We start from the raw sequence: 26,689 nt of genomic DNA, 5'->3' as shown, positions 1-26,689 counted from the left end.
GTGGCTCACGCTTGCAATCCCAGCACTCTGGGAGGCCGAGGCGGGCAGATCATTTGAGCTCAGGAGTTTGAGACCAGCCTGAGCAAGAGCGAGACCCCGTCTCTACTACAAATAGAAAGAAATGATTTGGACAGCTAAAAATATATATATAGAAAAAATTAGCCGGACGTGGTGGCACATGCCTGTGGTCCCAGCTCCTCGGGAGGCTGAGGCAGGAGGATCGCTTGAGCCCAGGAGTCTGAGGTTGCTGTGAGCGAGGCTGACACCACAGCACTCTAGCCCGGGCAACAGAGCGAGACTCTGTCTCAAAAAAAAGAAAGGGGGGGGGGCATTTTAGAGCTTACCTGTCCCACGACTAGCAGTGGCCCCCGACAGAAAGCCCACTTTGCGTCCACGTTGGTCTCAAGTCCACTGTGGGTGAAACACAGCACGTCCCTGTGGCCCCCACCAGGCCCCAAGCGGGATCACTGACTCGACCTCCCTCTCATGCCCTAGGGGAAGCGGCGTGGCTGAGGGGACCCCGGGAAGAATCGAGGACTTGGGCTTTTTCCCCCCGAGTCTGGCCCTAACTAGATAAGTGATCCTGATTTTTTCTAAACACTATATAGTTTTGACTAATCCTTTTCTGGGCCGAAGAATCTTGCTATAAAATCTCATCCTGAACAGTAGCGTGCAAGATAAAGCATTGGCCTGGGAGCAACTGCTTTTGCACAGATTTTCCCCTCAAATGGTCTTTTCTGAAATGATGAGAAACTGCGTTCCACCCCGACTCTTCTCCTGGGTCCACTGTAGTTTCAGAACAGCTTTGATTCTGTTTTTTTTAATTGACAGGTGATTTTTACCGTAGGTTATGGTCTTTTGAATCTTGTGAAGCTCATGAATTCATAAAAATGTATGAATTCAGATTTAATCAATAGGTCGCCAAGGCTTGAAAAATGTTCCGCAGACCAGAATAGCTCTCCGGGACCGGTTCCTGCCCGTTAGCTGCGTGTTACAGGCTGCATATCAAAGTGCAGGCCTGTCGCAGCCGAACACGTATTTTCAGAGTCTGATCGAATGTGAACTTACCCCCCAGAGCAGAAAGACTCCAAAAGAACCATTCTGGCCTCCCAGAAGCACAGCAGGCATTTTCAAGACTTAGCTGGGTTCTATACTGACTTCTCTGACGGTTGTGGAAGAATTTTGTACCTAGTATCATGGAAAAATTTTTCCAGACAGGCATAGTTAGAAAGTTTTCAGTGACTATCTAGAAAGACTGGAAAAGCCATCTGAAATCCCAGTGATGCGATGCTGGAAGCAACAAAAGGTGTAAGTGGGGTTTGTGGGATTTGCTTCTTAACAGCAGTTTTAGGTGCACGGTTTGCTCTGCGAGTGACCGAGTCGGGGAGGGGTCGGCATTGGTTCTGGAGTCAGAATGGGTGGTGGGTTTTAGTCCCAACTCACCACTAACTAGCACAGGGACCCTTGGCAAGTTATTCAAACTCTCTAGGCCTCCGTTTTCTCATCTGTAACGTGGGGAGGATACAGTTAATCTTAAAAAGGTAATGGCATTTCTATGCACCAGCCCAAAATAAAATCATTCAAAATGTGATACCATTACATGTCACATACATAAGAATCGATGTGAAAAAGATGCGTAACTTCTGGGAAGAATTGAAGCTATGACTGACTAGATAGAAAAATCCAAAAGAATCTCTTAGCAAAGTATTAGAAATAGAAGGAGAATTTACCAAGGGACCAGATATAAGATGAACAGACAGCAATAGCGTTGCTATACATAAGCAAAGAAATAACCAGTAAATATAACTAGAAAGATGATACTATTTATGATAACATTAAAAAAATCATTTCCTTTGGACTAAATGTAACAAAAGTCAGACAGTACTTCTACAGGGGAAATTGTAACACTTAACTGACAGATGTCTAAGAAGCACTAAATAAGTGAAGAGACATGCCGCATTCAGGAGCAGGAACATCTGATATTGAAAAGATACCAGTTTCCCCACCGAATGATCTTTCAGTTCAGTTCAGTTCCAGTCAAAAGTCCAATGGACGTTTTATGATGGACTGATTCTAAAATATCTAAGAAAGACCAAAGGGCCAAAATTCCGGAAAAGAATGGTCGATGGCAAGGGGACTTCCCCTACCAGATAGCAAAATTTATTATAAACACGTGGTGTTGAAAACAGTGGAGCCCAGGAATATACTGGAGGGTCCGGAAGCAGAAGCCACTCGGGGAACTCAACCGTAAAGCAGACAGAGCCCAGTCAGCGGCAGCAGGAGGAATGTTCTAACACATGGACCTGCCCAAAATGATTCTTCCTGCAGTAAAAAAATGAACTCGTGCTGCTACCTCACATCCTACGCAGACATTAAACTCCAGACAGATCAAGTACTTAAATACTATAAGTAAAATTTTATAATTCTTTGTAGGCTATAAATATATTTATGATATTGAGAAAGGGAAGAATTTCTTAAACTAGAAACAGAAAGTGCTAACTATAAAAAAAAGATTGATAGATTTGACTATATTAAAATTAAATTTGTATTCATTCAAACACACCATAAAGGCAGAAAACAGAGAGCTACAAATTAGAAAGAGACATTTGTAGCACGTACAACAGAAAATAACAAAGAAAACATAAAACTTCTGCAGATCAAGAAGGAAAGATAATCCAATGGGAAAAAATGAGCAAGAGACACGAACAGGAATTTCACAGAGGAGCAGCCCCGTGGTCGATCCACAAATGAAGAGATATTCACCTTTACTAGTGACCAGGGGACGCAGACCACGCACCATTTTATCTCAAGTTAGAGAAGAAATGCATCCGCGGAAGGTGCTTTGCTCATCCACTCTGGGGAAGAATTTGGCATTGTCTTGTGAGATGGATATTCATGTGCCCCAACCACTTCACCCCTAGATGTCTACCAAAGAGGAACTGTCACATATATACCAAAGAACATTCCTAACAGAGCCATTTGTGATAGCAGAAATAGTGACACCAGCCAAATGCCACCGACGGGATGACAGATACCTTGTGTTATCCTCACTCAGTGGACTATGAGCCTCAGAACTCATGAATTCCCGATCCTGCACCTCAGCTAGCTGTGCAGTGTAGCCATAGCCACGAAAACTTGCATTTGAAAACACAATTGACTGTGCAACATTTATTTTCATTGTTGCTCTGGCAAAGCATAGGATGCCCCCGTTTTCACAGTCAGCAGCGCTGAAAGACAGATGACTCGGGGGAAACTTTCCAAGATGTTGCCTCCCAGATGTTACCAAAAATAGCCTTGAAGAAAAAGGAAATTGTCCATTAAGATTGCCATTGTCCATGTAGAAACACAGAAAATCAATTTTATTTCTCAATAAACAATGTTGGAGGGAAGGGAAAGAAATGGTCTCTGTTAAGATTAGGCGTCTTGGGGCGTGAACACTCATAGATTCAATCCTGATGGAATGAAATCCACACGGCTTCGTACATACATTCTCTTGTTAATGCAAAATGTTACCATGTTGAATGTTAAAGTAAGTCATTGGCTAAGCTAAATAACTTCTGTCTCACAGGATTTTATCATGTATTGTACGTTATAATGGAATGTTACCTGTTTCTAAAAAGCAAACCATCCTTAGACATTCTAGAAGCAGCCTACATCTTTGTTTATAGATAGATGACTTCCAGCTGACCATGTTTTATTCCTCACTAGATACTCATAATAAAAACAGAATCGTGCACGGCTCTTACAAGAACAACAGGTCGTCCTTTGTTTTACGCCCCAAACCTAAAGTGCATCTCCCTGCTCTCGTCTTGAGCTCCTCTTAGAAAAAGATACTATCGAAGAGGCGTTTTAGGAGGAATAAACACTGGATTTTTCATACGGCTTGACACGGTGTTGCCTTGTGACAGGGAGAGAGACTTTTCCGATTAGCGGAGAAAGTAGCCCCACAGCCCCTTGCCTTCTGGAAGCGTTTATTCCTGCGAATGCGCGCTCACCTCCTGCCTCGTGTTTGCTTGACTAGGATGATTCCTCCCCCGACGCAGAGATCTGGATTCGGTTAAGTTCTCTGCCGATGTACGGCGCTCTCCTGAGAGCCTCAGGACCTGAGGTGGAGGAACTCACAGAGCTTTCAAATTTCACGATGGAGGACATCAACAACGAGAAAATTAGGTGTGTGTTATTTGACAGAGTTTTTAAAAATTGTGTTAAACTGTTTAAGCAACTGCTGGTAAGTCCCATTTTTAAGCAAAGGTGCGGACATCTAACCTGGCTTGTCAGCGTGTCTCATTCCTTTGATTCCTTGTGGCCTTTTGCAGGTACTCGGCCGCGTTTGAAGTGGAGAGTCCCCTGGTCACGGACAGCTTCTACTTCTCTGTCTCCGACGGGGACCACAACCACCTGGACAATCAGATGTTCACCGTCGTCGTCACTCCTGCGGAAAATCCGCCTCCAGTGCTCGCTTTCGCCGACCTTATCACGGTGAGCAGCTCTCCGATCAGTAAACAGTGGGCGCTGTAGGGAGCCGAAATCTGTGTCACGTGAAAAAAGGATTTCTGCCTAAATTGGCTGCCCCATCCCCCCCCCAATATGTAGGCAATGGTATCAAGATATGCGTGGTTTTCAATGAGTTTTCCAAAAAGTATATAAATAAGTATGAAGATCGTATCATTATATCTACATTATTTAATTAGTCAACAAAAATTTGTGTGCTAGACGCTATGCTAGATGTTGTTAGTATTGGGAATAAAATTGAAAATAGGGTATGTCATTGAGGAGTTTACAGTCTAATGTTGGCAGCACCTAAAACATGGACGACCCCCAGGTCACTCCTTAAATCACGTCAGTACCTAACAACAGCACTGACAGTTCCTTGGGGAAGGGGACGCTATAGTGTGTCTTGCTCATTGGTCACCCAGATTTGAGTTCAGTTTTGTTACTTAATAGCTTAGTGACCTTGGACCAAGTATTTAATCCTTCTTAGCCTCAGCTTCCTCATCTTTAAAAAGAAATTTTTTTTAATTGTTTTTTTAGAGATGAGGTCTCGCTGTGTTTCCCAGGCTGGACTCCGAGTCCTGGGCTCTAGCGATCCTCCCACCTCGGCCTCCCAAGTAGCCGAGACCACCCCCCGACCACCACGCCCAGCTCTTGTCTGTAAAATAGTGCTAATCCTACGACATAAAGGATTTCTCTGATGGTCAATAAAAGAGCATTAAAATCCGTAGCTCACTGCCTGGTTCATGGCAGGGATTCCATACACGTTAATTCACTGCCCTCCCATTTTTCTGTTTCCGTAGCTGGGGGAGCCGGCTGTCCCATCCCCTCGCCCCGAGTCAGGGCAGCCCCCACTGTGTAACTTGGGGGTCTTCCTGCCGTCAGCGGGGGTGGCTCAGAGCCAGGGGCTGGAGAGAAACATCCGGGCTGCAGGGTCAGCGCACGAACCGGGCCTGAAGGGGAAAGTTAGTTTGAGCGACGGCTTTGCTTATACTGGTTTACTTCCCTCCTGGCGTGGAGATAAGCACTGGCTTATCTCAGACATGGTGAACCTGTCCTCCTGCCCATCCCCACCCCCCGTAAGTGTGTGACACGAGGGAACCAAAGGGGCCTTTATCTGGGTGGGACCACCTGTAGGACAGGGGGACTGGACTGGATCTGCCCGTCTCCGCCCGTGTCCTTGGGTGCCGGAAGGCAGCAGCCGTCCCGTCCCCTCCCGTCCCGTCCCGTCGAGCTGAGGACCCAGGCGGGTGAGGGGGACCGGCCAGAGCCGCTTTATACCGGACCCGTCACCCATGAGGTGCGGCTTTGAAGGCAGACACGGAAGTCGCCGTGTCTGGGTGCAGCTTTGAGAGGCGCTGAGAGATCACAGCACACAGGTCCCTCCTCTGCCTGCAGAGGGTCGTGGAGCCGGGGAGTTGGTGCGGGAAGTCGCCCCGGGCAGCACTTTCCAACCCGGTTCTGTTTCCCTGCAGGTGGGCACGGTCACCTGAGGGCTCTCCGGTCACCTGAGGGCTCGGTCACCCGAGGGCGTGGTCACCTGAGGGCTCTCCGGTCACCTAAGGGCTCTCCGGTCACCTGAGGGCTCGGTCACCCGAGAGCATGGTCACCTGAGGGCTCTCCGGTCACCTGAGGGCTCTCCGGGTCACCTGAGGGCGCGGTCACCCGAGGGCTTGTTCACCTGAGGGCACAGTCACCTGAGGGCCGGGTCACTTGAGGGCTCGGTCACCTGAGGGCGCCCGTGTGCTTTTCTCCCTCAGGTTGAGGAGGGAGGGCGAGCCCCGCTCTCATTCCACCATTTCTTTGCCACCGAGGACCACGACGACCTGCAGGGAGACGCCGTCATCACACTGAGCGTCCTGCCCAGATACGGCTGCATCGAGAACACGGGGACAGGTACCGGCTTGCTGTGGGGTCGCTCGGACCTGGACAGAAGGGAGCACGGGCTGGGGGGGACCTTGTGTCCAGCTAAAGCTGGAGGTGGAACCCTGAGAGGAAAGCAACCGTTTCAAGGAAACGGAAGGAGAGAAGGGTTCGTTCACGTAACAGAAATTTGCTGGGCGTTTTCTGCGTGCCGGGCGCCTCCTGAAGCACATGGGTGACCAGAGCAGACAAAGCCCTGTCTTCATGGCGCCGTGGATCTCGGAGGGAGGCAAATGAGAATATCGAGAAAGATGTGAGAAAGTGAATAAACGCTGTTTAAAACATCGAGCGGGTGGGGGTCTGGGTGCAGCCACGGGGCCTGAGGGGCCTGTGGGTCAGACGCAGAACTGAGCACCCAGGAAGCGAAAACTCCTGTCCTCGTCTTGTGAGGCAGCCGCGGTTTGGCAGAACCGTAGCCTGTGTCCGGGCTCTTCCGTGGCTGTGACAAGAATTGAGACGCACCCGTCTGTCTGTGACATCCTCCCCCTCACTCTCACCCTCCCCCTTCTCCTCAGCCTCCTCCTCACCATTCCCCTCCCTTCCCCTCCTCACCCTCTTTCTCACCCTCCCCCTCACCCTACCCCTCCTCCTTAGCCTCCCCCTCACCCTCTTCCTCACCCTCTTCCTCACCCTCCTCACCCTCATCCTCACCCTCCTCCTCACCCTCCCCCTCACCCTCCTCCTCAGCCGCCTCCTCACCCTCTTCCTTAGCCTCCTCAGCCTCCTCCTTAGCCTCCCCCTCACCCTCATCCTCCCCCTCCCCTCACCCTCTTCCTCCCCCTTTCCCTCCCCCTCCCCCTCCTGGGCTGCCTGGGACCACGCGGGGCGGTCGTCCCAGAGAAGGAGCCGCAGGAGGCCATGTCCTGTCCACAGGCCCCCGACTCCACTGCGGCTGGGCCAGGACAGCTCGGGGCAGGTGGCTGTGCGGCTGCCCCCGCGCAGACTCCCGAGCACCCGCACGTGGCCCTGATGGCCGTGCAGCGGGAAGTGGCCGCCAAGGGCAGGTGTCTGCGGCCAGCATGGGGCCCGGGGTCCAGCCGGGCTGCCAGACACGCATTTGAAAGTGGTCGTGTTTTTCTACACAAAATCCTAGATCTTTCTCTGCGTCTTGCCTTTCAACGTGAGGCTCAGATGTGCATATTGCGAATTAGGTTCCTGTCCCGAAGTGTCTGTGCGGGAAACGAGGGGTGTGAAGAGGAGCAAGACCCAGGCTGTGCCCGAGTGGGGACAGAGACGCAGCCCGATACACTGCAGTCAGTGAAGCCACCAGGACGGGGGCGGGGCGGGGCCCTGAGCAGATGGCGGAGCGCTGCTTGCTGGGGGCAGAGGAGCCTGAGGAAGGGACGTTTGAGTTGCAGCTCGAGAGTTCGTGGGGGTCTGGGCGGCCAGAGGGGAGTGGCGTGTTCCGCGGGGTGGGGGGAGGGCTTGGGCGGCTGGGAAGTGGTGGGAGGGTGGTCTCCCCGCCCCCTCCCCCCACATGCTTCCCACCCAGCCTCCCCGACTGCTCGCGTCACCCTGTCACCCTGGGAAGCCGGGTGTGCCGTGCCCAGGGCGTCTCCCCGGCTTCGTGGCCTTCGCGTCTGCGGTGCTGATTTATAGCCAGGGAACGTTGGCAGACACGGGGATTCCGTTTCCTCCTCTCTCTAGAAGAACATCGTGGTGACAATTTAAAATCCGTCAATTAGATTCAGATTAGAATCAAGTAAAAGGCAAGACAGCCACCGTGTAGGCGTTGCTCACTCGTCCCCGGGCCTTTCACGGCGTTGGCAGTTGGGGTGGGAGGAAGAGTCAGCGGGAGCCAGCGCTTTCCGTGGGGCTCTGAGCGGCAGCCGGGAACCTCAGCGTCTGGAAGGTCCCGGGGCGTCACCGCAGCGTGGTGTCACCTAAGCCGTGCGGCGGTTTCCTTAAGGAGCCGGCAGTCAGATGAAGACACCATGGGGAAGTTTCTTAGATGACCTTCCCCGACGTGGGGAAAGAAGGTTCCGGTTGCAGGATGTGTAGCAGGACAGAACGGCTTGAAAGTGGCTGAGCTTACGGTGGAATCTTTGCTTCTGTCCCGTTGCTGCCCCGGGACTTACGTTATCAGATTCCTAGGAAAACCACCAACGACTCTATGTTATGTAAAATGGTAACACTCTGAGTGCCTTTTTGGGTATGTTTTCTCATTCGATTCCCTATGGAGATGGAAGGACAGGCGTGTCCCTTTATGGAGGAGAAATAGTCGGGGAACTGGGATCCGCCCGGGTCTCCCCGTGCTGGTCTCGTGCTCACCCCTCCCCCAGCTTCACCCTCAAGCACATTGATCTTCGGCTGAAAACGACGTCTCGTTTCCTAGTTCAGCCTCGTGAGCAGGAGCTGGTGGCTCAAGGTCAAAATTCTCTCTCGCTCTTGACGTAGGTGATCGTTTTGGCCCCGGAACCGCCGGTGACCGGGAGGCGTCGTTCCCTGTTCAGGATGTCCTGGAAAACTACATTTACTACTTCCAGAGCGTGCACGAAAGCGTCGAGCCCACCCAGGATGTTTTTAGCTTCTACGTGAGTGACGGAGCCCGTCGTTCAGAAATTCACAGCATCAACATCACCATTGAGGTAAAGACTCCGAGTCGGAGCGGTTGAACCTCTGACCACAGAATCACACCGCTACGTAGCTCTCTCTGCATGGACTCAGAAGCAGAGAAGATGGGATTTGACCTTCAATTCTAAAGGTCACTTTTAAAATACAGCTTTTGGGAAACTTGTAGAATTAAGGCTGGCATTTGGGGAAGGTCTGAGCTAAAAATCTGAATTTCTATTTCAGGGTAGAATGTATCCATTCTGGGGGAAACAGTTTGTGAGGGTCAGACAGAGAAATGATGCCAGGCCCGTAGTTAGATAAAAACTAATGGATGCTTATTTTTCTCTGAAATCGTTGTGTTTGGTTCCATATGCATGTTTGCCTTTTCTTATTTTTTGATGCATTTATTCTTTTAATTGGAACATCAAAGAAGTATGTTCCTTGATGTTGTATTTATTCACATTTGAGCAGCTACACAGGCTGGCTCTCCCGAGAGAGAGAGAGAGATAAATCTCAGCATGGAGCACCTTCTGCATTGGGAAAACGTGGGGACCCCCGGCCCTCTAGGGACAGCGGTGGGAAGGGGCCGGCTCGAGGGCGGGGAGGCAGCGTCAGAAACCTGCACTTCCAAGCACAGAGCCCTCCTGCGGGTGCTGGGTATGCTTAGGGTCTTCCAGGGCAGCTCTGAGTGCAAACAGTGTGTGCCCTTTGTCCTCAGAATACACTTGTGACATCACAGGTCCATATTTCTGGTCCAGAAAATACGGTCGCTGTCCCTATGGAAGATCCCCGAGAAGACTTTTGTAGCCTGTCCGGCTTCTCCTTTCACGGGGACGTTTGTTTGTGTGACTTGCTCTCTGTCAAACTGTCCGTCTGGCTTGGGAGTAACAAGGGTGACGCACTGGATGCCGTGTTGATTATGAAAGTCGCTGCGACAACGATCCTCTCTCTGAACCACGTGTGCTTTCTTTATTCTTGAACCAATATCCGCCTGAGACCGGATGTTTGTGCTTTAATCAGAGGAAGAACGATGAGCCTCCCCGGGTGACCGTGCGGCCCCTCAGGGTGCAGCTGCGTGGGGGCGCGGCCATCAGCGACTCCTCCCTCAGCCTGCAGGACCTGGACACGCCCGACAGTGAGCTGGTGTTTGTGCTGACGAAGATTCCTGACCACGGTAGGACACAAGCTGCTTAATTGAGACGCCCGATGGGTTACGGGAATGAATACACAGATTTCAGTTGTGTCTTTGCCTTTCCTGAATATGGTCCATTCTTTGCATGAAAGTGTGATCAGATTCACAGCTGGCTGATATTCTTGGCAGTCATGGTAGGCACCGATTGTTTAAAAAGCCTCAATCCAAGGGCCGGGCGCGGTGGCTCACGCCTGTAATCCCAGCACTCTGGGAGGCCGAGGCGGGTGGATCGCTCGAGGTCAGGAGTTCGAGACCAGCCTGAGCAAGAGCGAGACCCCGTCTCTACTAAAAATAGAAAGAAATTATATGGACAGCTAAAAATATATAGAAAAAATTAGCCGGGCATGGTGGCGCATGCCTGTAGTCCCAGCGACTCGGGAGGCTGAGGCAGGAGGATCACTTGAGCCCAGGAGTTTGAGGTTGCTGTGAGCGAGGCTGACGCCACGGCACTCACTCTAGCCAGGGCAACAAAGCGACACTCTGTCTCAAAAAAAAAAAAAAAAAGCCTCAATCCTAGAAAACTGGTGTCTCTGAAATTTAATTCCAGCTGTTTTCTTACTTCCTATGGAACCTGAAGCAAAACAGGTTTTGGAGTCTGCACATCCTTTCTCACTGTTTGACAATCCTCAGCCCCCTCACGCAGCCCTGTCGAGGTGTGTGCGTCCTCACCAGCGTGTTCCTTTTGCAAAGAAAGCGCTTTTCCTGGTTTGAACCAGATGCAGAACCCCTGTTGGGATCGTCTACCTACTTCTTTCCTAAGTGCCGTCTCCCTGGCGTCAGCTAAAGCCCCAGAACCCGAGTGGCGTATCTCGATCCAGCCTAACGCCCGTTGCTCTTTTAAGATTACATTGTTGCCATGGGCCAGGCACGGCGGCTCACGCCTGTAATCCCAGCACACTGCGAGGCCGAGGTGGGAGGACCACTTGAGGCCAGGAGTTCAAGGTCACGGGGAGCCGTGGTCAGGCCGCTGCACTGCAGCCTGGGTGACAGTGAAGTCTGTCGCTGGGGAAGGCAGTGAGGGAAGAGGCTGTTTCCGCTTGGCAGAAGGGAGACATCGGGTGTAGATAACGAAGTGAGTTTGGATTCGTGGTGGGAGACGTGGTTTCTAAGCCACCATATTGCCACATCTTCTGTGTCTCCTGAAGAGATTTTTACCAGGAAAAGTGGGGCTTTGTCGTCTTTATTTGAGGCCCCAGGGCAGCGCCCTGTGCTTGTGCATAAAACGCTGAGCTGTTGGCACCGAGAGCCGCTGTCGTACTTGACATTCTCCCTGGGCTCATCCTAGCTGGCAAAGTCAGGCGTGTTTTGGCGCCGTATGTATTCCACCATTGTTTCCTTGTTTTTCTTTACTTCCTTCCTCAGGCGATCTCGTCCGGAGGCAAACTGCCTCTGAGCCACTGGAGAACGGGACTGTCTTAGCCCAGGGCTCCTCCTTCACCTACGAGGACGTCCTGGCCGGGCTGGTCGGGTACAGGCCGGGTGATTCTGGCGCGAGAGTGGACGAGTTCCGGTTCTCGCTCACCGACGGCCTCCACGTGGACTCGGGGAGGATGGAGATCCACATAGAACTGCCGGCCGGCGCCGCGCCCTACGTGGCCGTAAACCGAGGCCTGCGGCTCCCGGCAGGTACCTTGGGAGAGGAAGAGGGTGGCCGAGGTCCTCCCGTCCTCGTTTCTCGTTGGTCCCCTGGGCGATGCCCCCAGTGCTGGTCATGTGGGTGGGGCCGGAGCTGGCTGTTCAGCACGGGGGAGACGGGGCTTCAGAGGACTCTGGTCTTAGGGATGCTGAGCACCGTCGGTGACCAAGGGGAACCCCTGAAAGTCTCTGGGCCAGAAGCCTCTGTCTGCGAATTTGAGAGAAGGTTGAGAAGAGTTTATGGTACTTTCAGGGCTCTCAAAAGTCTTAGTTTATTCAGCCACTCTTAGGCGCGAGGTTCCTGTAACATTGTTCCTGTTCAACCAGCCCCTCGGAAACAAACAGCAAAAGAAATACAGTGGGATTTTCAAGATGCTTATTTTAATAAAAAAGAAAAGACGCAGACGACAGTTGAGAAGTCATCATGGATTCAAAGGGATCATGCAAATAGTTGGGAGTTGTGAGATGTGTTCTGCGGTCTGACACACACAGCGAGGCTTATGTTTAAGGACCCGGGGCCTGTGACAGCGTCAGTCTTGGTCTGCGGTGGGGAGTTAATGGTGGGTCTTTGCCTACAGAGCAGCTACGGCCCATAGGGTTGTGCTGTTTGTCTGTTCTTCATTGCGTGTATTTGGTAGTGAAAAATATGCGATACGACAGTATTTGAAACCTTGGGGATTCCCAAAGGCCCCAGGTGGCGGGTCTAGGACCTGCCCTCACCCTACTCACAAGCTAACGAGCTGGCCTGTCACCGTGTCTCGGGTGGTGGTGGCCGACACAAGGTCCCCCCGTCCCAGACACAGCACTTGGTTACTCAGCGCAGCGGGCAGTTCACATGTGCCCCCTCTGCCCTCCCCAGCCCCGCGAGGGTGATACAGAGGGCCCAGGTGGACCCCATCCCCAACAGTGGGGGGCATTTCAGAGAGAATAGTAAGCTCGGGGAACTCTCCGTATTACAGCGAGCAGTGAGCAAGTCTGGTCTCTGTCCCCGAGGAAGGATCCCCTCGTCCCCAAGTGCTCGCTGAGAGAAGCTCTGGAAAAAGAGCAGCCAGGGCCTTGCGCTCTGGGCGTCACCCAGCGAGGCCGTGCGGGGAGGCCCGGGCCGCAGTGCGTTGCCGAGCTAAACACCAGGACGTGTGACGCGTGAATGACCGGGATCTGCTTGGCCAGCATCTACTGTTGTTAACATGAGGAAACGGCTGGGCTGGAGAGCAGGCCCAGGCTCCAAGGGGGTGTTGGCCAGCTGCCAGCGCCCGGGGCCTGGGGGCTCGGACCCCCTGCCCTGCACGCTCGGCACGTCCTGTCTTGAGGCTCATTCTGACCACTGGGTCTGAGACGGCAACAAGACATGTCTGTGGGTTCATATAAAGCTGTTTTTTTCTGATTTGCTGATCCATGAGACAGTAAATAAATGAAATCCAAGCACATTTCCTCTGAGGTCGAGCAGTTATTTGCATCCCAGAACTAGGAGTTGCTGCCTAGATCTAGGTGCTGACTGACAGGTCGCTGGGCAGAAGGAACAGAGGGAGAAGATGAGACTGGGTCAGGAGAGAACAAAGGCTCGGGTCTAAGCTTAGGGGATGATTAGCAAACGGGAAAGTCGGGACTGTTTCATTTAGGGAACTTACAACTTGCTCATCTGGAAACCGAGGGGGCGAGCGCCTGGAACTTAGGCCCACGGGACGTGGGGTAATTCAGCCCCGTCTCCTGACGGCATCCGACGTCCTGTTCGGAAGAGACGACAGGAATGACCTGCTTCCTTCCGTTCTCTTCCAAGGGTCCTCGGCTCCCATCACGGAACAGCACCTGAGGGTGACAGGCGCGGGCTCCGGTGACCGTGACGTTGTGTACGTCCTGAAGGAGGATCCCAGGGCAGGGCACCTGCAGACGGCTCAGCCCGACGGCCCACAGCAGATCTCCGTCCGAGGCCCCGTCCGAAGTTTCACCCAGACGGACATTCGCCAAGGTCAGCCGGGCTCCTCTGCCCCCCGACCCCCACGGACTCGGCCCCCAGGAGCAAAATGGGGGCCAAATGCCTGGGAGCTCGTGGCAGTGAACAGCGCGCTCCTTGCTTTGCAGAAGAGCTGAGTTGTAGCTTCATTTGTTCTCTTTCTTGTCTCATTTTTTTTTTTTTTGTCCTATTTTAAACTATCTTTCTCAGCTAAAATGTGTGTATGTTTTGACTTAGCATTGATGAAATTGGGGGCAGTTGTGGTGGAAAAAGTCATTTTGACTTGCTGTGATGCTAAAAAGCGAGAGAGAGAGAGAGAGAGAGAGAGAGGCAAGAGGAGTGAGTTGGGATGGGTTAAGGTGAAGATTACGCCTTCCTTAGGTGAGCAATTTGTCTCCTTCCGGCTCCCCAAAGGGCGCAAGTTAAGGCCCGGAGCAAAATGGAAGGGCGTAAATCCGAGCTGCCGGGGGATCCACGGCTCCTCCCTCCTGCGGGAAACGCGGACGCAAATGTCAAACGCTGCGCGGTTGGCGAGCAGCTTTCAGGGGCAGAAAAGGGGGAAAAAGTTACCCGTGGGGGGAAGAAGAAATCCATAGTCATCGGATGATGTGCAGTTGCAGTTAGAGGTGGGAACAATCCCCCGAGGACAGGAACAGGGGACTGACACCCACAGTGACGGCAGCCCACTGCTCACGGGACCGCCTGTGCCTCAGTGAGGGGCGTGGGGTCGGCGGGAGGACAGTGATTCCTTAATCCTTCCGTGCTCCGTGTTCACTAGTGAAAAATGAGATCAGGCGCCTCTTCCTGAAAGGCTGGTTATAGTCACATAACCAGGGCCGGGCGCGGTGGCTCAACGCCTGTCATCCCAGCACTCTGGGAGGCCGAGGCGGGTGGATCGCTTGAGGTCAGGAGTCCGAGACCAGCCTGAGCAAGAGCGAGACCCCGTCTCTACTAAAAATAGAAAGAGACTAGCTGGACAACTAAAAATATATAGAAAAAATTAGCTGGGCGTGGTGGCGCATGCCTGTAGTCCCAGCTACTCGGGAGGCTGAGGCAGGAGGATCGCTTGAGCCCAGGAGTCTGAGGTTGCTGTGAGTGAGGCTGACGCCACGGAACTCTAGCCCGGGCGACAGAGGGAGACTCTGTCTCAAAAAAAACAATAATAAAAAATAAATGAATGATGCTGTGGGTCAACAACAAAATGTGATCATCGTGCTTCTCCCTTTGGGCCCTTCTGGCTGGTGTGTGGGTTTATCCGCTTGTGGTTTACTTGCCTGCGGGTCACAGCCCACGTCGTCCCGCGTGTCGGGCGGGAAGAGCAGAAAGTTCCGGCAGAGCGTGGGCTGCAGCCCTGCACCCTCCGGCCCTGAGACCTGGGGACACGTTAGTCACAGCGTGGGGCCGCTGTACACACGGCCTGCTTTGCTGATCGGGTCTTCATGACCCCCCAGGAGCTGAGCTGCTCTTTCCAAAGGGCTCAGCCCTCAGCGTAAGATGTCACTTGGGGCGATTTTATGACGAGAAGGTCTGTGGTTGTGTGGACCTAGGTGGTGGGAGAGGAAAGGGCGGAAGTGAAAACTTCAGATTAAATGTCAGAAGCCGTGTCCAGGTGCGGAAAGTGTTCAGGGATCTACTGGTGTGAATATCAATCGAATCCCCACTTCTCACTTCAGGAGTAAAGGCAGAAAGCACTGGTAGCAGATCTTGATCTATTGTTTTATTTTTATTTTTTCCTTTTCCCAGGGCAGGTAGAATACAGTCACAGAGCAGGGGAGCCTGGCGGGAGCTTCGCCTTCAGATTTGACGTGGTGGATGGAGAAGGCAACAGGCTGGCTGACCAGTCTTTCGCCGTCAGCGTCGTGGGTGAGGGGCCCCGGGGTCTCTGACGTGAGAACGCTTCAGCCCCCCCGAGGCTGCGCGGTTCGACTGTGCTCCCCTTGAGTCTCGAGCCCCTTCCGTCACCCGCCTGGTGCAGACGCTGAAAATCACGCCCGTGTTGCGGGAAGCTCCGGCTCCTTGCTGCGCTCTGCGACCCACGGGCCCACAGATTGCTCTGATCTTACCCCCCAGGCACCCGACCCTGGAGTTAGAGAAAGGAGGCGGAAAAGATCCCGTTTCCAATGACCCTTTCTGACATTTTCAGAAGACAAATCCCCACCAGTCATCGTCACCAACGAAGGGCTGGTCTTGGATGAAAACTCGGTGGAGAAAATCACCACCCTACAGCTGTCTGCCGCTGACCAGGACAGCGACCCCGCGGAGCTGACCTACAGCGTCACCCGCCAGCCCCGGCTGGGCCACCTGGAACACGCAGCGTCCCCAGGTAAATCTGTTGTCCCTGCTTCATGTCCGGGTTTCAGGGAGTGCCGGGGGCAGCCACACCACGTGTACACGGACACCCAGAACCCGCCTTAGTTCACACTTACTTTCTGCCTTGATAATTTTGGCCATTATTATACTTAGCACACAGTAGGTGCCTAAACATAGCTTGCTGAGAGTGAACATGAAATGACCATTTTACGTACGCAATCTTGTCTCCGTGAGTAGGTTATAATTCCTGTGAGGCCGACACCGCGGCCCGTCCTCCTGTTCTGCCGTGAGCACATGTCACCGTGCCGTGCATGTGATCACACATTCCATTCGCTGAACAGTGAGTGAGCGCACGGAGTAGGATTCTAGCTCAGCTGCTGCTCGGGAGACAAAGACGAATGAGATTCAGTCTTCACCCCCCAGATCTCCCTATTAGGCGAGATACAGAACCTCTGCTCGTAACCGTAACTCAGGGAGACGCGTGGCAGGGGTTTAAGAGAGAAATAGACACGGTGTCATTAGAAAGCGGGAGAGTCTGCCCCGAGCGGGAGGGCACAGAGGCGGCGTTTGAGAGTGGCCCGGGAGGTGGAAGTTGGGCAGCAGGATCTGTGTTCTTTCCAGGGACGAGAGCAGCACGGGAAAGACGTTCAGAAAGTCATGAGTCGGCCAGTCCAGCTGAAGCCTGTTTTCTGGAAACGGGAGATGGGCTCCCGGGTAGACGGAGAGTTTACGGGGGTCTTCAGAGCTGGGCAGGGGATCTCCCTCTAATTCGATAGGCAATCGAGAGTCACTGCAGAATGCTGAGCAGGGAAGGAAAGCGAGACCCATCGGGTCGTGTCCAGCAGGACGGACTGGAGGAGAGAACCAGGAGGCCCGGACGGCGGTTAGGCAGTTTTCACGTTTAGCCAGGTGGGAGGGGGCGAGGCTTCACCTGGAGCAGCAGGTGTGGGCACAGTAAGGTGAGGATAATAGGACAGATGACACCCGGTCCCTGGAAAGCATTCAGTAAGCACTTGTTGGCCAGGCGCGGTGGCTCAGGGCTATCATCCCAGCACTCTGGGAGGCCGAGGCGGGAGGATCGCTCGAGGTCAGGAGTTCGAGACCAGCCTGAGCAAGAGCAAGACTCTGTCTCTACTAAAAAAAAAAAAAAAAAAATAGAAAGGAATTAGCCAAACAACTAAAAATATACAGAAAAAATTAGCCGGGCGTGGTGGCGCATGCCTGTAGTCCCAGCTACTCGGGAGGCTGAGGCAGGAGGATCGCTTGAGCCCAGGAGTCTGAGGTTGCTGTGAGCGAGGCTGACACTATGGCACTCTAGCCCGGGCAACAGAGCGAGACTCTGTCTCAAAAAAAAAATAAAATAAAATATAAATAAGCATTTGTTGGAGGACTAAGGGAAGGAAGAAAGGAATTTGGGATGAAAGAGGGGCACAATTCAACCCCATAACAAGAGGCTTTGGGAAAAACCTGAGGCAGAAAAGCTGAGAGTCCTGCATGGAATGTTCTAGAAGTACGACATAGGCAACACTCACGGAACTGGCCCCCGCTGTGAGGAGAGCAGGGGGCGGAGGCGTCGTCTGACATCCCGCTAAGGAGGCAGTTTCCTCAGAGCTGCCCGATTCCCTCAGCATCTCCCTGACCGAGACGGAACTTTCTCACACGTGCTGTCCCCGGGAATTGGAAGAGCTGACGGGGTAACGGGGGTCTCGGTAACTGCCGGATACACAGCGCGGCCAGCAGGCTGGTGACTGAAAACACCTTCCATGGGATTAAAGCCTTCGAGGTATTTCAAACAGTGACAGCTGGCAGGGACAATATGTCACTAGAAACACCGTCTTGCCGGCGGGTGAGTGGGTGAAGTCTTCCAACGCCCGATTAACAGAGGCTGAAATTCAGAAATCATAAAGTGTATGGGATTGAAGGCACAGTCACACGTCATTTGACAATGGGGACACGTTCTGAGAAGTGCGCTGTCAGGCGGTGTCGTTGTGTGACCACCACACAGAGGACCGACACCGACGCCCGCCGCACACCTGGGCCACGTGGAGCAGTCTACACGGCTCCCGGGCCACAGAGCTGTGCAGCGTGTCACTGTCCCCGACACCACAGCCAGTGGTAGCACGGTGGTCAGTATTTGTCTGCACAGATACCTCTGGACACAGAAAAGGCACAATGAAAACACGGTGTTATAATCCCACGGGACCTCCCCCACCCACAGTCCCTCCTGGACTGAGACGGAAGCATCGTCACGCAGCACGCGACCGTCTGTGCTCAGTAGAACCTCTCGGACGCAGGGCATAGTGGGCGAGCGACATTCACTCACCAAGCCTGGTTTGCGCACCTACTGTGTGCCGGGCACGCTCCAGGCGCACATCAGTGAAGAAACAAGGAAAATCTTTGTCCTCCGGAAGCCGAGGGCCTAGAAGCAGCTTTGTTACCCTCTGGTACATAATTATGGCTGTTACTTAAGCGATAATACTAAACCCCATCAAAATCAATGTTTCAGACACGGAAGAGGTCACAGCCAACAACGTATTTTAGAAGAAGCAATTAAAAAATATTACAACTGATTTTTTAGTGCTAGGTCCACCCTGGGTCCAATGCCAACGCTGCCGCTGTGTTAGCTGTGTGACTTTGCCCTTTTAATTACATAAAGGGTTCGAGTGCAGTGTCATAATCTACAAAAACGGAGGTGATGTGCCAAGCTCGACCCCCCAGAGTTGCTAAAAGACAAAATGCGACATCCGTCAGCCGGCCTGGCAGTGCTCTGCCTGTGGTGGGTGCTCGGTGTTTGCTGGTTGAACTGGGAGAGTCACGCCAAGATCCAGCCTGGAGCTCCCACACTTCGCGGGTGAGGGTGCAAGACGGTGCTGCCGCTCTGGAAAAACAGTTTGGCGGTTTCCAAAAAAACTAAGCATGTACCTGACATCCATCCCAGCCTTTCCACTCCTAGAGATTTACCCGAAAAGACTGAAAACTTATGTCCATACAAAGACCTGAGCACAAAAGATCTCGGCAGCTGCATCTGCCGTGGCCCCAAACTGGAAGTCGCCCAGGTGCCTGTTCACAGGTGACAGATAAACTGTGATGTGTCCACACCACGGAACACCACCCACGACACGGATGGATCGTGAAATAATTGTGCTAAGTGAAAGGAGCCAGACGTACGATAGTGTATACTGTGTGATTCTATTTATTAAAAAGTAGAGAAAACGCCACCTCACCTGTAGGCCAGAACGCAACCCGGCAGGTGCTTTGGGACGGGTCGGGAATGGAGAAGGGAAGGACGGAAGGATGAGGAACATGGGTTGGAAACTTCCAGGGTGGCGGGTAGGGTCACTGTTCTGAATGAGGTGACGGTTTCCTGGTGACAAAGCTTATGAGACTGCACACGTTAATTATGTGCAGTGTATTCCATGTCAATTTTACCTCCGTGATAGATGTGTAAGAAATCCAATCCCAGAGCTTCCTTCCCAAGAGGAAGACAAAACCTGTCACCTTTCTTAATCAGTCTTGGACCCTCACAAAGGCCACAGTGAACGAGGTGACCAGTAGACTGACAATCCGGACAGTGTTTCCCTGGGAGCTCTGAGGACGGATTCACAGCAGGGAGAGATTTAAATTTCTCGGGGCAGCCAGTCTGAAGTTATTAAATTTTTAAAGAATGGTGTGGATTTCTTGCCTGTCAAAAACTGACGTAGCAAGCACAGAAATATAAAACGCCTCATCAAAAAATTAATGCCCCTGTGTTCGGGAGGCTACTGTATCCGGGTGACACATTTCAGATGACAAAGAGAGAGGCAAACGTAAACCATGTGGGTTGATTTTTCTCTTTTTAAAGATAAAGTGGTGATGTTGATGTCACAGTGAACTAGATAAGAGTCAAAGTAGAATCTCGCTTTTCTTTTTTAATAGAAAATCTAAACTGGTTTTGCCAGGATTAACAATGACAAATAGTAAATCCCAGGAAGGAGAAAATGAATGTCAGGGCCAGACTGAAGGGCTGGGTTAAATGGATGAATCCCCAGTAGTCGGGATCAGAAAGAAAGAATTTGTGCTAAGGACTGACAGCCGTGATTCCGTCTCCGTCTTGCTGGCCCTGGAGCGTGAGGCCCCCGTAGTTCTAAGGATCCTGGGCTGTTTTGCTGAATGTTGGGTGTCTAAAGACAGAGACACTGTGCATTTCAGATCTTATCATTATTTAAGATTGCTTTAGGATTTTTTTTTTGTTTTAATTTAAAAAGACTCTGGAAAAAATTGACATGCTTTTTTCTACGTCGTGTCCCTGATGGATACTGTTTCCAGGTCGTTTCTGATCTGAGATGCGACGGTGGCTCAGCCCCAGAGCCGGGCACTGGGCGCTGTTGCCGCCCGGCTGGCGGAGTGGCCCGTGGGGAGCTAGAGAGAGGTGACAGGGACCTGCAAGAACATGCAGGGAATCACGGAGGCCAGGCTGGCTCACGTCCCGGAAACGCACTCACTCGTGTCTCCGTCGCAGAGACCAGGCTGCGCGTGACGGAGCCCTGTGACCCCAGCGTTCGAAGCTGAACCTCACACAGTGTGAAAAGTTGGGCAGGTTTTCAGAGAGGACCAGGAGGCCGGGGGGACGTGAAACCTACGGGAGAGAACGGAGTGGGAACCAGGCGGTGACACCCCTGCAGGGGTCTGGCCTGCACACACGAACCCCGGGGGATGAGGGAGCGGCGTGTAGTGAACACGGGCTGTTGGCCTGGCGCCGTGGAACCCCCGGTAGTTACCGTGTTCCCATGTTGACACGTTCCCGTGTGCCCCCATGGAACACACGCCGTGGCAGGAAACCCCCACTCACAGCTCTGACTCGGGTCCTCGGGTGCAGGACAGAAATGCTGTAGGAACACGCAGGGCTCCGTCCGGTGAGAGCGCGGCGTTCCCCAGCCGTGACGTGCGGCCGGCGTTTCCTCAGCCCTCGTCCCTGTCCCCCTCGCCAGGCGTCCGGATCAGCTCCTTCACCCAAGCCGACCTGGCCGCAGGGAACGTCCAGTACGTCCACTCCAGTGAGGCCGAGAAGCACGAGGACGCCTTCGGCTTCGCCCTGTCGGACGGGGCCCACGAGGTAGGAGAGGGAGGGGGCCCGCCCTGCTGGCCGCTGATTCCTGGCTGTCTCTGAGCGCAGCGGGCAGAGCCGCGGGGACGTGAGGGTCACATCCCCCTCTGGGCACCACCGCCCGGCCACCGGGGCCCTGCCCGGGAGGCCTTGCCCGGGGGCTCCTGCCAGCCGGGGATCCCAGGAACGGTGAGAGGGAAAGTGTCATAGACGGCACCTGCCTCCGCTTGCTGGGGACAGGCCTGTCCCACCTGCTCTGTTCCGTCCTAGGTGACGCAGACGTTCCTCATCACTCTCCGGCCTGTGGACGATTCCCTGCCCGTCGTCCGGAGCTCGGGCATGCGGGTGCAGGCGGGCATGAGGAAGACCCTCACGGAGTTCGAGCTCCGGGCGGAGGACTCGGACACGGAGGTGGGGGCCTTCGCGGGTCCCGCGGCAGCTGCTGCTCTCGACCCCGTGTCCCGGGGGCAGGGAGGGGGCGAGAGGGCGAGAGCGTCCTCGAGGGCTTAAACCACAGAAGACACCATGGCCTTCCGGAAAAGAGAAACGGACGCATCCGAGAGCAAATTGCTTCTAAGCCCGTCCTGAGACCCTGAATACATTCCACCTTCCCTTTCCCTGATCATATGTGACGATCGTTTCCACACGCTGATTATTTATTGTGACTCACAATCAGGCAGCTCCCATTCCACCCAGTGTCCTTATTGTCCCCTGTCAGGGAGGACAAGGCTTTTCTGCACTCGCGGACCTTGTCCTCGCTCAGCCTTTCACCGCATTTCTCCGATGGCGACTAATTACTGCAGTTTGAGCCTCCGCGGAGACGAGGCCTTCGGCGGGGAAGCAGGCGTGTGGAGACCACGCTCCTGTCCTCACGCTGCCACGTTAAGGCCTCGCACATTCTGACGTGACTTAGCGTGCGTGAAAGCACACACCACGCTTACTAATTAGTTCTCTGCGCCCGCACTGGCTCACTCACGAATTCCTTCTTTCATCAAATAGTAACACCTCCTGGGTTCCGGGCTCCGCGCTGTCTGCTACAGACAGAGCTGTGAGCAAAGCAGATAAGTCCCAGGTTTAGGGAGTTTACAGCCTTCGGTTGGGGGAAAAGGCAGTAAAGAAAGAAAGAACCAGGCCGGGCGCGGTGGCTCACGCCTTTCATCTCAGCACTCTGGGAGGCCGAGGCGGGAGGATCACTTTAGGTCAGGAGTTCAAGACCAGCCTGAGCAAGAGTGAGACCCCGTCTCTACTAAAAATAGAAAGAAATTAGCCGGACAACTAAAAATATATAGAAAAAATAAGCCGGGCATGATGGTACATGCCTGTAGTCCCAGCTACTCGGGAGGCTGAGGCAGGAGGATCGCTTGAGCCCAGGAGTTGGAGGTTGCTGTGAGCGAGGCTGACGCCACGGCACTCTAGCCTGGGTGACAGAGCAAAAGACTGTCTCAAAAAAAAAAAAAAGAAAGAAAGAAAGAACCTGTCGTGTCAGACATAAGTGCTGAGAGGAACAGTACAGCGAGGCGGGAGAGGCGGGTGCGGCTGCTGTTCTAGACAGAGGTTGGCGAGGCCTCTCTGGCTCCTCTGGTCTCTGTGACGACGTCCCCTCCCCCCTGCACAGGCCGCGTCCGTGATGTTCACCGTCGTGCAGCCCCCGCGCCACGGCGCCCTGGAGCGGACCACCGACGGGCAGCGCTTCCGCCCGGCCCCCACCTTCACCATGGCCGACATCTCCCAGAACCGGGTCCGCTACAGCCACGGCGGCGGCGCCCACGGCGACCAGTTCACCTTCACCGTCTCCGACGGGACCAACCCCCTCTTCATCGTGGAGGAAGGCGGGAGACAGGTGAGGGCGGGGGTGGGGCGGGGGAGGGGCAGCGCCTGCCACGGGCAGGACGTGGGTGTCACCTCACGCACAGCCTTGAGTTCTTGTTTTACCGCTTTCTGGTAGGTTGGCCTGGGGCAGACCCCTTCCCTAAGCCTCAGTGTTTCAGCTCTTAAATGGGCACAGTGATAACTAGCGGCTTCCAGTCGTAGCGTAAGGAGCGAAGGGGGTGACCCCCATACGGTGCCGACCCTGTTGGGAAATGGCGAGCGCTCGGTAAGAGGTGATGGCTGCTGTCAATACACGGTTATTTCTTCTTTTCTGTCCACCTTTTCCTCCTCGAGTTTTTCTTTCATCTGATTTTAAAATGATATCATGTGGCTCTAGAGTGTTTTTCTCCTTCTGGACTAAGCCTCCTCGGTCCAACCGGAGCTTCTCAGTCTGAGCAATGACGCTGGTCAAGAGTGTGGCTTTATGCAAAGATACTGAGCCAGTTCCGGCCCTGTCACTGCGTGTCTGTGTCGGTCATTTAAACTTTCTCAGCCTCGGCCGCGTCATCTGCGAGACGGGGGTGTACCCTCGCACCCCCGATGCACACAGCGCATCCAGCCCGGGGCCTGGCACACGGGACGTCGGGTAAACTGTGGCCGTGACCACCGTCCTCGTTGTCGTTTCGGGAACGAGACGGTTCCTTCCTGAGCCCCGCAGCGAGGGGCTCCGCGTCCTGCAGGAACTGCTGTCTTCTCACCCAGGCGTCCAGAAGAAACTTACACTTTCCTTCCAGCACCTTCCGCACCGTTTTTACTCATCCTTCACGTGTTCGCCGGTCTCCTGCCGGGCTCCAACTCCCCCCGGGAAGGCGGCCACGCTGGGGACGGCGGGCACGGGGCGCCCTGCGTCCCATGCGTGTGTCTGACGCAGAAGCAGCTTCAGCGAGCGACACGCCCAGCCCCGAGGCCCCTCCAGGGAACGCGGGACCCGCCCAGGCCTGCGGCGTCCCTGTCCTGCTTCATGCCGAGTGATTATTTCCCGGGACGGACCTTCCCGCGGCCTTTGGAGTCGAGCAGCCGAGAAGGTCGCTCTCGGTCGGCCGAGTGTCCCTGGGGCAGCTCTGGGGACTTCCCGCCGTCCGGAGTCTCTGCGTCACCGCCCGGCCGGTCATCACCTCTGTCTGTTCTCCCCCAAACGGCAGCCGCTGCCAGTTAGTGTGACTTTCAACAGGGAAAACAACCTTCGGGCCGTGTGGGCAAGAGGCCGCCTGTCTCATAAACATGAAAGGTCACAGCAGGTCTCTGAGGGTCGGCGTCCTTCACACGATGGGACGACTCAGACGTGGGTCCTGGGAGAGGGAAGGGCCAGTGTCTCGCTGCCCCGTGGTCCGGCTGCGTCTGCTCAGGGACGGGGTGCTGGGCCCGGCTGACCACGTGTGTTGCACGTGTGTTGCATGCGTGTGTGTGTGTGTGTGTGTGTATGGGATTATAGACTGTGCCTCCTGGTTACGACCCCCACGAACTCCGTTACTGGTTTCTCTGCCCCGTCCCCCTAGACAGCTCTCCCGCAAAACAGCAGCGAGAACAGGACGAGGACAGAAAACAAAATCTCCTCCCGTGAAAACGCCTTTCACCCCTGCACGATCCCGCGTGGGGATTCTGGACGTTAGCCTGTAGTGTTGGCTTCTGTCGCCTCCCTGAGGAGCTGAACGAGGGTCCCCGGAAGGAAATGCTCTGCTGTGTCCTCGCGGGGCCACACGGAACCGCAGGCGTGTAGTCGCCGGCACCCGCAGCAGGGAGGGAATCCAGCTCGAGCGCCGCTTGCTTCTCACTGCTCTTTCCAGAATGTTCTCGCGTCACCGAGCTGGGTGGCCATAGGGCTGGGACGGCCCGGCTGCCCGGTCTCGGCTCCCAGCATCCCCGGATCCCAGAGGTTCCGGCTGTGCGGACCCTGGACCCGCCCCCGTCCATGCCCATGAGTGACTCGGTTTCCTTTCTGGCCTCCCCTGCAGGTGATGACGGCGGCTCCGCAGCCGTTCCGCATCGACGTCCTCGAGGTGGATGACGGCACTCCCAGGCTTGTCACCAACCTGGGCCTGCAGTGGCTGGAGTACGTGGATGGCAAGGCAAGGCCCCTCCCGCCCATCACGGCCACCCCGCCCCACCTGTCACGGCCACCCTGCCTGTCACGGTCACCCCACCCCGCCTGTCACGGTCACCCAACCCTGCCTGTCACGGCCGCCCCACCTGTCACCCTACCCCACCCGTCACAGCCACCCTACCTGTCACGGCCACCCTGCCCAGCGTGGGCTGCGTCCCCGCTCGTGCCCACGACGTAGGGATAGAACCGCAGTCGGCTCACTGCCCGACCGCCCTCGGGAAGCCGATTTTCCTGAGGTTGCCGAGCTCCGTGAGGCCGGTGAGGCTTGTTCATTCGCAAAGACTGTGGGGCTGGGTCAGACTCCGCGTGGTTTAAAATGCCCGAACACAGAGGCAATTTATGTGGCCAAAGTGTCCGTACCCCCATAACACTCTGAAATTTTTTTAAATTAATAAAAATAAACAGCAATAAAAAGCGATACTGATAACTCAGATGAAACATATTAAAAAACTTTTTGGCCGGGCGCGGTGGCTCACGCCTGTAATCCTAGCACTCTGGGAGGCCGAGGCGGGTGGATCGCTCGAGGTCAGGAGTTCGAGACCAGCCTGAGCAAGAGCGAGACCCCGTCCCTACTAAAAATAGAAAGAAATTATCTGGCCAACTAAAATATATAGAAAAAAAAAAAAATCAGCTGGGCATGGTGGCGCATGCCTGTAGTCCCAGCTACTCGGGAGGCTGAGGCAGGAGGATCGCTTAAGCCCAGGCGTTTGAGGTTGCTGTGAGCTATTTTTAAAAAATAAAATGCCCTGACAAAAGCACTCCAAAAATACAGCAGCTCAAACAGGATAGAAGTTTGCTTATTTTTCTCACACACAGGGTGGCAGTAAGTGGCCGGCCTGTCTACGTGACCACTTAGGGACACAGGTTCCTTCGTCCCCAGGTCCCTGCTGTGACTGAGTGAGGGGCCGTGTGCTGGGCACAGTCGGGGACAGTGTGTTTGTCCGACTGCTGTGAGGCAGGCCGTGGACATCGCCCTTGGACCGGATTGTTCCCTCAAAGCTCCGGCTTCCTCTCAGGGCCCCAAATCCCTCTTTCCTCGGCTCCAGATGGAGTTAGTCCCCCTCTCTTATCACCCTCTTCGTATGTCCCGCTGTAGCTCCTGCCACGCTGGCCTCGCTCAGGGGCCTTCCTTTCCCGGCGTGGCGTGAACACCGTGCGGCCGGGGCCGGGCTGGTTTCTGTCCTCGAAGCCTCTCCGGGCCGGCGGAGCCAAGTTAACTCTGATCCAGGAGCTGGTTCTGTGTCATTCCCAGCTCAGGAAGTAAACTACACGGGTTTCTCCTCCAGGCCACCAACGTGATCACCAGGAAGGAACTGCTGACCACGGACCCGGACACGGGGGACCCGCAGCTCGTGTATGAGATCACGGCGGGCCCCGAGCACGGCCGCGTGGAGAACAGGCTGCAGCCCGGCAGAGCCGCGGCCACCTTCACCCAGGGTGGGGACCGGGGACTGGGACACGGGAGAGATCTCTTCGGACGCCGCCTCCCCATCTCCCATCCCCCTCTCGGCCTCTTCTAGCTCCTTCTGCCCACGTCACCACCTGCAGACAGATAGATCTTCCAGTGAATTTCACTTCTCC

The 26,689-nt window shown here is 54.4% G+C and overlaps 1 protein-coding gene across 1 annotated transcript in view; it reads left to right on the top strand.

The window, feature by feature from the left end:
- Nucleotides 1-26,689, top strand: part of FRAS1 (Fraser extracellular matrix complex subunit 1) — a 302,789-nt gene that overhangs the window by 234,201 nt on the left and 41,899 nt on the right. Inside the window, exons 38-51 of the mRNA XM_069485441.1 lie at nt 4,022-4,170; nt 4,317-4,479; nt 6,252-6,387; nt 8,812-9,002; nt 9,988-10,141; nt 11,522-11,785; nt 13,572-13,760; nt 15,489-15,608; nt 15,889-16,068; nt 21,023-21,147; nt 21,409-21,549; nt 22,754-22,978; nt 24,960-25,073; nt 26,395-26,545. Of these exons, the coding sequence (XP_069341542.1) occupies nt 4,022-4,170; nt 4,317-4,479; nt 6,252-6,387; nt 8,812-9,002; nt 9,988-10,141; nt 11,522-11,785; nt 13,572-13,760; nt 15,489-15,608; nt 15,889-16,068; nt 21,023-21,147; nt 21,409-21,549; nt 22,754-22,978; nt 24,960-25,073; nt 26,395-26,545 (2,302 nt within the window). The remainder of the gene's footprint in view (nt 1-4,021; nt 4,171-4,316; nt 4,480-6,251; nt 6,388-8,811; nt 9,003-9,987; nt 10,142-11,521; nt 11,786-13,571; nt 13,761-15,488; nt 15,609-15,888; nt 16,069-21,022; nt 21,148-21,408; nt 21,550-22,753; nt 22,979-24,959; nt 25,074-26,394; nt 26,546-26,689) is intronic.

Source organism: Eulemur rufifrons, chromosome 13 (genome assembly GCF_041146395.1).
Source record: "Eulemur rufifrons isolate Redbay chromosome 13, OSU_ERuf_1, whole genome shotgun sequence".
Lineage (NCBI taxonomy): Eukaryota > Metazoa > Chordata > Mammalia > Primates > Lemuridae > Eulemur > Eulemur rufifrons.
Note: the sequence above shows the minus strand (reverse complement) of the source record. Positions and strands in the feature narration are given on the sequence as shown.